The 10,000-nt window shown below is 43.2% G+C and overlaps 1 protein-coding gene across 4 annotated transcripts in view; it reads right to left on the reverse strand.

Moving 5' to 3' along the window:
* Window positions 1-10,000, reverse strand: part of NOX4 (NADPH oxidase 4) — a 61,588-nt gene that overhangs the window by 540 nt on the left and 51,048 nt on the right. For all 4 annotated transcript variants that reach the window (XM_085858046.1, XM_085858044.1, XM_085858045.1 and 1 more), the window contains 5 exons: window positions 6,288-6,407; window positions 5,365-5,473; window positions 3,465-3,533; window positions 1,933-2,030; window positions 1-1,513 (listed from right to left, as the gene is read on the reverse strand). The exon at window positions 1-1,513 is cut by the window's left edge and continues 540 nt beyond it. In XM_085858046.1, the coding sequence (XP_085714172.1) occupies window positions 1,393-1,513; window positions 1,933-2,030; window positions 3,465-3,533; window positions 5,365-5,473; window positions 6,288-6,407 (517 nt within the window). In that variant the 3' untranslated portion in view covers window positions 1-1,392. The remainder of the gene's footprint in view (window positions 1,514-1,932; window positions 2,031-3,464; window positions 3,534-5,364; window positions 5,474-6,287; window positions 6,408-10,000) is intronic.

Consider the following 10,000-nt stretch of genomic DNA (forward strand, 5'->3'; position numbering starts at 1 on the left):
AATGATGCTATCCAACATCTGTTTGAGATATGTATTTGTCTGGGTATAATTTGAGCTTTTCCACTCGCCAATAATGAGGGTGTCCTTGCTTTTCAACAAAGGTGTCCTTGCAATACCATTCTATGGTTGTGCGCATGAAGCTGTGTGTAAGAAAATTCAAAATAGAAACCCATAACAATCTTTAAAATCATCAAAATATACAGTATCAAGTCTCAGTGCTGGAAACACTCCTTAAATAGCAACAAGTTCCACGTTCTCTCATCCGTAGGACCACAACGTACACCCGAAATCAGAAAGTCACAAACCTTAAAGCATAAAGTTCCAAATCAATGAAAATCCCATAAATTGTGCATGAAATATCCTAAATAAGACAACAAAAAAAAAAAAAAGGAAAAGGGGAAGCAAATTGACACCAAAACAAAATGTATTTGAAGAAATAAAAAAATACCCCATAGAAGACCTTTACAATACTATGCATCCATCGTATCTATGTATGTGTCGAGCCTTCGGTTGACCACGTTGCCTCAGTATGAATCCGATTAAATAAAATGCCTTGAGGTATTCACCCAAAGAATGATCACAATTGGTTAAAAAAAACTTTTTTTAATTCCGATGTCTGTGTAATCTAATGCTCAAGATCCCCAACCGTTGATGCGATTGTGATCTGATCAACAAGAAGATCTCCCACCCCAAACTTTTACAGCCCTTTTTAGACAGGCTCCCAACTGTAGGTCAGGACAGGAGTTTGTAATTTGTTCATGGATCCTCCGATAGCTTGCCTACTCTTCACGAAGGACACTGTGGGGTCTTTAACATGCACAAACTAATGCCGGCAGACGGGACGCCCGTTTAACGTCCGTCCGGATAGGGCACACATTGATGCCTCACCCTGCCTGTGAAACACCGGAGTGACAATTTATAGCTGGATATTCAAACTCAGGGTAGACAGTTCAGAGGTGTGTGCATGTGCGTGTGTGAAGGGCAGGATTCCAACAGCAAAAGAATAATAATCAGAATATATTTATCCAAAATAATGTTTTTCTTTAACTTGATGGAAAAAGTTATGATCCAGTAATTACAATGTGAAAAAGGGAAAGAATCATGGAAGTGATCGAAGCCAAGATTAATGAATCACAATGGTCAGTCGTAAATAAAGAGCGGACAGATGCATCGGAAGCGACGTAAATAACCAAGCTCGCATATATGAATGTTCCCATGTTTACCAATGTGAAAAAACCTCAAGCTGGAAAACAAAAAACCAAATAAAATTGCACAGCAACTCTCGGATGGCTGTGACAAGGCACGGTTTAAAAGATCCATCCAGGTGAGGTTGTTCCACCAGCTCGGGCTGGTTAGCATGGAAGACTGTACTTCTTTCGCATTACCTTCGACTCAGCCAAACGATTCCTTGTTCAGCTCAAAGCGAGTTCCAAACTTGTTTGTCGCATTACAAAGCCGGCGGAGTTTGCGAGAAACACCTTTTGGAGTGCAGCAGAACACTCCGACAGTTTTCCTGGAAAAGAGGTCATGCCATAAACGATGTCAATTGACTATGATGATCACAAATGACAGTCAAATTTGAAATATCATAGCCAATGACTATTAGATATGGAGATCTTTAGAAATGGTGTCTTTGAAGTTAGTTCCAATGAGGTTTAGCGATTTGATCTCCGATTTCCATTGCATTCATTGAGTGAATGGAGCTTCACCCTGAAAGAGGAGAAGCTCCGCTCACTCATCCATTTAAGTGAGATTCAACGTTTTAAAAGGGGGTACAAATCCACCATTACCCAAAGAAGGATGCTACTCAAAATACAGCAAGTTTAATTGTTGCACGAATCAGAGACATTACTTATCGGGCACTTCCTCAGAAGCTCATTGTGACATCACACATAGGGAAGGATGAACGGGGTTCACATGGTTTCACCTCACCTCCTGTTACACATTGCCACGTCATGAAATATCGTCGGCCAGTCTGGCCGCCCCAGCTCTAATCGAGCATTAAGCATAGTCTGATTTGCACCGATCATCTGCAAAGGAAAGAAATTAAATAAGCATGTGCAGGAAGACGGCAGGATGAAAGGAGGGGGAAAAAATATTTTCAGGTTTAAGGAAATAAACAATGACATGACCTCACACCCACATAACAGTCACGACGTTCAATTCACTTTGTTCTTCTTCCACAAGAAAAATGTCCGACAAAATTGCTACAATACCTGACAATACTCGTTTATCAATCCATATCGCTGGGCAATGATTTTAATCAAGCAGAAAGGAAGGTCATAATTCGGCAATTTCACAAAGCACTAGCACACGTGACCCACTATTTTTCAAAGGCACTGGAAGCTGGTGTGCTGTGCTCAATCCGATTTGACACATACCGCAGATGCCACCCAAAGGCATTGTTTAATAGACAAGGAATATTGTGGGTGAGCTCAGGTCAGGAAATTTGACATTGGCCATGGTACCAACACTTTCTGGCCTACTCCTTTTTAAAAGGCACTGTCAGATAGTTGAAATTCAAAAGGAGGTGCTCGCAGTTGGAATATTTTTCTTCTTCCTTCATATGCAGCACATGGCTGTGGGTAGCATCATTAGCTGGGGGCACAGCTGTACCAATGATGCAGTGGCCCCTGTAGGTTCGGGCAGGAATTTGGAATTTGTTCAGGGTGCCGGAGACAGCTCGCCTACACTTCGTGAAGGACGCAGTGAGATATTTAACATCCATCAATGAATGCTAACAGACAGGATGCCTGGTGTAATGTCTGAGGGACAGTATAAATTTATGAATTGTCCTGCCTGCGAAACACCAGAATGACAGTTTATAACCGAGTTAAGATTCAAACCCTGGCTAGACAGCTCAGAGGCGAGTGTGCGTACCCCTTGGCTATCCTACCAGCCTGCAGTTGGGATTGCTAACTTATTATGCCTTTTAAAAGATGATCTACACCACTGAACAAACGTCCTGCCGACAGAGCACCGGCAGCAACTCAGGTGAGTATGCGACCCTTGAGCTCTGACGTTCATAAAAATGGAAGCTTAACCAGTCATCCAAGTAAACAAGAAATAAAACTTCCTTCAAAGCCTTTTGTAACCCGAGGCATTGAGTCAATACATCGGCAACCGGATTCAAAATGTGTGATGTGCCAGTGCAGTGACAAGCACGCTCTGGCAAATGCAGTCAATGGGCCATAAAGTTGGATGAAGCAGGGATGGAACCGTTACATGACATTTCAATCATTACCGACTCAAGCCTTCCTTCGATATTCCCACTGAATGATGGTCATTTGGTGCAGTTCAATTTGTGCAGCATTTATAGGCGACGGAAAAGTCTATTATTCCAGATAAATCAGAAAAGTGATCTGGCATCGATAATCATGTCAGCGGCATTCGTGTTCCCTTCCATTATCACAGCAAAGCAAATCCAATGATCACGCTTCAAGTGGCTTTTAATGATCACTCACTTCAGACTTGCCACCACCTGTAAGAAACAGCCGTATCGTCAAATAGTCCGGCCTGTTGTCTCGCCAGAGCTACGGAGACAGAGACAGAGACAGAGACAGAGAGTTCTGAATATAATCAGGCATTTATCCAATCAGAAGTACTTCAGAAATTAAGAAGAGATAATGACCGACCGGATATAACCGCCGTTCGGACACGTCTGAAGATAACCACCATGTGGACATGTCTGGAGTATCAAATAATGTGTGAATACAACTCAATCTCAAACCTTGTCCAAAATGGACAAATTAAAACTTTTTTTTCGCAATCGGGACTGCTGCTAATGTCAATTAAGAAGTTTAAATTTTGAAATTCGACTCAGGTTAAGAGATTACCGAAGTTATCGCAAGTATTGAAATAAAATAAATCTACGAACACTGGCGCCTCCAGGCGTTTATAAACATTGCGATGTATCCAGTGATTCCGTAGGGATGCAGATGAGGCATTCGACGATATGAGTGAGGAAAGTGGAAAAAAAAGGTTTTTGAGCGCTTTTTCATAAATGAAACCGTTGCGGCCTGTTCCAAGTCAAGGCATTGTTGAAAAGGCCCTAAAAATGTTGAAATTAAGACCCCGTCAAGGGAGAGCTGGTTGATAAAGGGGCTGACCAAGCATGATGCATTGATAAAGGATATGATTAAATAAGGCTGTTAATTATATCTTCAAAAGGGGTGTTTTAATTAACTCAAACAACCAATTTTCACTCATGCACTTCATTGGAGTTCCCTTAGTATGCATGCAAAGTTTCAGGCTGCTAGGTTTCATGGTTTTGGAGTTATGGAGGAGACACGCACACTTTGACATTTACGTGTGTGTGTGTATACAATATAAATAAATATATATATATATATATATATATATATATATATATATATATATATATATATATATATATATATATATAAATAAAAGCCTGGTGTTGGCGCAGTGGTTAGGGCAGTGGCTTGGGATCCAAAAGGTCCTGAGTTCAAGCCCCATTGAGCCACTGAATTAATACACCAGGGGGTTGTTGACTCAGCCTGTCATCCTTCCGAGGTCGGCGAAATGAGTACCAGTGTACTGGGCCGGTGTATACCCGGTTAAAATAGGTGTACCATGTCCCTGTGTCGTAAGAGGCGACCAGAGTTGTGTCAGGAAGGGCATCCGGCGTAAAAACATGTGCCAAATCACTATGCGGATCATATGGATGATCCGCTGTGGCGACCCCTAACGGGAGCAGCTGAAAGAAGAAGAAATATACACACACACACACACACACACACACACACACACACACACACACACACACACACACACACACACACACACACACACACACACACACACACACACCGGGTGTAGTGGCGTGCGCCTGTAATCTGGCTACACGGAGGTTTGGGTTGGAGGATCGCTTGAGGACGGGAGCTCTGCGCTGGGCCGTGCTATGAGAGGGGTGTAGGGCAGCCCAGAATCATGGCGAAACCAATCCTTATCCCTGTGTCGTAAGAGGTGACCAGGGTTGCGTCAGGAAGAGCATCAGGCGTAAAACCTGTGCCAAATCAGTATGCGGATCATAACGGATGATCCGCTGTGGCGACCCCTAACGGGAGCAGCCGAAAGACGAGCAACAACATGTATATGTATATATATATATATATATATATATATATATATATATATATATATATATATATATATATATATATATATATATATATATATATATATATATATATATATTTGGAAATTGGGGATGAAGAGTGAAGTTGTGGATCAACTAAAAGAGAGAAGGATGTCAAGAAGTGAACAGACAAATCCACAGACACAAGAGAGATGATACAATTTAAAAATATACATATATTAAAGTGAGGATAAATTTCTCACCTTGTCATTGAAAGATGTCAAGAGCTCAGCAAACCAGGTAAAGTGCGAAATGTCACGGCACATCCACACCAGGTAAAGGCGTGACAAGCAAAATGGCTTCCAGTCGTACCTGCCGATTGAGCAGCACACAGACAAAAGGAAGACAAGTGATTTCAAGCACATCAAAACTTCCTGCAGCTTATTGGAGAGCAGATAATGCATCACCTCGAATTTCATCAGTGTCATTACACTAAAAAAAAACCTTGTTTGAAATCACTCCAACTCCAATGATGATGGGTCACCAAACTGACATCATCATGAAGCGAGGGATGATTTACCAGGTACTTTGATACAGCATGGGGCCATGTCTTTATCAACACAATGCTTCGTCAGTCGATGAATTTATCCACAAAACTTTTGTGAGGGGTGAGGGGGTGTGAGGAGTGTGGGGAAGAAGGGTGCAGGGTTGGGGGAGGGTGTAGGGAGGAGAACAAAGTGGGCAGACACAAGGACCTCAGGTTATTTTTATTTCTTGGTGGGGGTGGGGGTGACTGAAGTTGTAGGGTTAGAATGATCAAGCATCAACAGCACATTCACCTTTTGATGAGACCTTCTCACAGACATCACAATCAATACAAATGTATAGAATCACCCATCCATCCATTCAAGTCCTGCCAATATCGATGTACAGGTATACTCCATTCCCCCAAATGCTTCTCCATTCCTATCGAACTCCAGTTGAAGCCTATCTCCTTCTTTTGATGTCATTACCTTTCCAGGGAGACCATTCCATTCATTAACTATTCTCCGAGTAAGGACCACCTCCTCCCTTACCACAGTCTGATCTCTTTGCACTAAGAGTTCTGGTCTGCCTATTATATTGCACCTAATGATGTGATTTTAGTTGTGCAAGAACAGGCCAATGTTGCAGCAGTGCTTCTTACAGCAATGTTCGGAGGACCGCCACAAATGGCGTGACCCCAATCCCGCCAGCTATGCATAGGCCGATCTCATAGTTGAAAATCTCCTCCGTCGGGCCTCCAAAGGGACCATCCATGTAGAGTCTGTAAGGCGTGTAAGAAGGAACTCAGAACAAAATCATCACCAAGTTTGTTCACTTGTATGTTACAACTTAGAAACATTATTAACCATTGATTATCCCCACCCCCCCCCCCCAAAAAAAAGAGAGAGCGAAACAAAAAATCTTCATTGCAAAATACAAGTAGAGAGTGGGGCGATAAGAAAATCTATCACGAAAATAATTCCCGAAGCAAACAAAACAGAGCAGGTACTGCCCACACAGAGGCTGAATGGCAAAGCTATATTCAGGAGGGAACACAGCACGGTCGTATGTCCTCTTCAAGCTGTCTCCGGTAGCTCATTATCGCTGCGAGCCATCTAGATCCGTGTCCGATGTTCAGAAAAGTCAAACTGAACTTCATCATTGTGGCTGTGATTGTATATTATCAGAATGTTCTGTATCATAAAGAATATCATCTTTCCAAGTTGATGTTAAAGCTCCCTGCCACCATCTACATTTGTTTGGACGTTTAAAAGTATATTTAAAAATCCATCGATTATTTAATGAGGCCAATGTGGTCGTAGGACGAACGGCTCAAAGAACAGGTCTTTTGGGCCACCCCAATGTACACGTAACACGTGACGGGTGACGGGTGACGTTTTCACAGTTTTGGGGAGAACGTGTATTAAAAGCCCTTTACAAGTATAGATTTCATTATCATGACCTGTAAAGGTGTGCACAGACCTGCAGGGGTGACCGATCTAATGACAGTACCACCGCAGCGTAGCACCGCAAAATGGGTGCATCAATAAACATTCCGGTGGGTGGATGTAGCACCGCCATCAGACCAGACCCTGACACCATCCATCCAGAAACATTGGTGACACAAAAGTATCCTTCCATCAGTTTCACTCCCTCCCCCTGCCACGCATTTTACCTACAACTCTACTTCCCCCATTTGTCACCCCCGCCCTCCCTCCCATGTGACATCGCACGAGACAATTCCTCTCAAGGTCACAAGTTCCGCCTTGCAGTGATGTAAAGGGGCCCAAAGTCGCCTCGCCACCATCCTGTTAGGGCGAAAAGCCAAGCTCGCAGAGAAATTACCCACAATGTGACCTCTCCATAAACCCCATATTTCTGCAACATCACATTCAACCTTATTTATTTGTTTTTTCTAATCACCGCTTGTGCCAGAAAAACTACAATGAAAACGAGGTTGGGGGCAGGGGGTCGGGGGGAATGAATCACATTTATGATGCAATTCTCTGAAATAAGAAAAAAAAAATCATTGCTCAGTTCGAAATCGCCATTTAAACTTGAGGATAAATGAAGGACGATGGTGAGCACGAGGACAAAAATGATTGAAAAAATGATTGAAATTTTTCGTATATCATAGCCAATCATTAATTATAATTGCCAGTGTTAAATAATGTCAATAGCTTCCCAAAATGACAAAAAAAATTTTTTTTGCCAAAGCTGTGTCAGGTCATGTGATCTGGCATGAAGATGTCAATGGAATTGGTACCAAATTATATGACACATGTGGAATATTTTGTCCACAGTCCGTAAGCGAGCGAACATCTGCACGTTGTCATCGAAACATGTCAGGACCTCAGAAAGGATACAAAAGTCTCATTATGAGGAAAAGTCCTTTCCGTACGAAGAAATTCATTATGATTCTGTGGGATGGACTAGCAGGATGGCCTAGATGTACACACACTTGTCCGTGAATCTCGACCCATTGACGATAAACTCTCACCCTGGTGTTTCACGTGCAGGGTGATGCATCAATGCGTGTGCCGTCCATCGAATGGACGTTAGGCCGGAGGACCTATCTGCCAACCCTGGACCTTGGCGGATGTTAAAGATCCCACCGAGTCGTTCACGAAAAGGAGGCGAGTTATCACCAGCGCCCTGAACAAATTTTTAATTCCTGTCGAAATCACCTTCAGTGTGTTGAACTGTCCAAATTTGCTTCTGTCTTGGAAACGTTTCTGGACTTGTGAGGAACATGTGCCTGTTTGTGGTGAGCATCTTGAGGTCGTGGAGAGATTCACTTACCTTGGCAGTGATATTCATGTCTCTGCTGGCTGTGAGTCAGAGGTCAATAGACGTCTGGGTCGGGCCTGGGGAGTCATGGATTCACTGGATCATGGGGTGTGGTGCTACCGGTACCTGTACGGGAGGACGAAAGTCCAAGTCTTCAGGTCCTTGGTGCTTCCAGTCTTGCTCTATGGATGCGAGATTTGGACTCTGACCAAGAATCTCAGACGGAGACTTAATTCCTTTGGTACCAGGTTTTTTCGGAGGATCCTTGCCTATCGCTGGTCAGACTTTGTGTCGAACGAGCGGTTGCTGAGAGGGACTCGGATGAGATTTGTTACCTGCATGGTCCATGAGTGTCAGCTGTGGCTGTATGGACATGTGGCTAGTTTTCCTGACGCTGATCCTGCTCACCAGATTCTCTCAGTGAGGGAGTCTCCTGAGTGGAGGAGGCCAAGGGGCTGACCACGTGCTTGGTTGTTGCAGCAGGTAGATCGTCATCTCAAGGAGATGGGGATGGGACAGGCATCTGCCTGGGGGATGGCCAGACGGAGGTCCCTGGAGTACCGGCGGAAAGTGGACGCAGTGGCGCGCTGCTTTGGCGCATGCTCCCATACCTGACCTGACCTGACCTGAGGAACATCCTGGAGTTTATTATTTATTTATTTATAATAAGGGATGGCATTTTGTTGGTGGACAATCGCGTGTTCAAGGAACAAGTTGCATCTCGGTATAATGAATAAAACTAACTCCATATAACAAGTAGTAAAATTGACAAAATCCATTGAGCCGTTTAGGTAAACCCATTGTTTTGACCGGCTGATTAAGCTTTGCTTTGGGCAAACTGTAACTGCGGGATGATCCACATATAGTGGAATGTGTAATTGGTTTTGCGTGACGCCATAATGGTACAGTATGTTATGCTCAGGTATCCTGAAAGCTTGAAGGCTCCCTTTACATCATGTTCCTGAAATATTGGGGAGGGAGAGGGTTCAAAATTCCTGGTATTAATTTTTTATTTCACAACCACTGTCTGTTCTTATAATTAGACACTATTTTATGTAGACATTTTGGCAATGAAGTCAGTGCTAGCGCTGATGTTGGAAATCATGAATCAAACCTTCATTTTGCTTTGACACAAACTCCAGCATCGAAAAACCGGTCGATCTTTCAATGCACTGGCACACAAGGGTAAAAGTCTTTGCAACTAAAAGGTAAAAGGCATTGTGAGATATTGCAAATCCACTTCCAAGGAAAAAAATAAAATAAAGGATCCAAGAAATCTGCTCGACTCATCATCTGGACAAGCAAAGAAATTGAACCAGCAGGCCCCAGAGAGAGAAGGACTCTGTTAGGCTGGCATGATCCCCATGCAGCTGAGCTCATTGTTCTGGGACAGCCAAAAATGCGAACACTTTGGATTGTCACTTGTTCTCTCCCACACTCGGAACAGAGAATCTTTCCACCATGATTCAGTATTTACGGTTGTGCCATATTTTGGGCATTATCGAACACCAAAGCACCACATTTTCTTAGTATTGTATATACGCTCGATAGAATCGGACACTTGTGCAGATATTCCAGGGAAGG

This window comes from Eptatretus burgeri, chromosome 15, assembly GCF_056783735.1.
Source record: "Eptatretus burgeri isolate ZD-2024b chromosome 15, Ebu_testis_v1, whole genome shotgun sequence".
Lineage (NCBI taxonomy): Eukaryota > Metazoa > Chordata > Myxini > Myxiniformes > Myxinidae > Eptatretus > Eptatretus burgeri.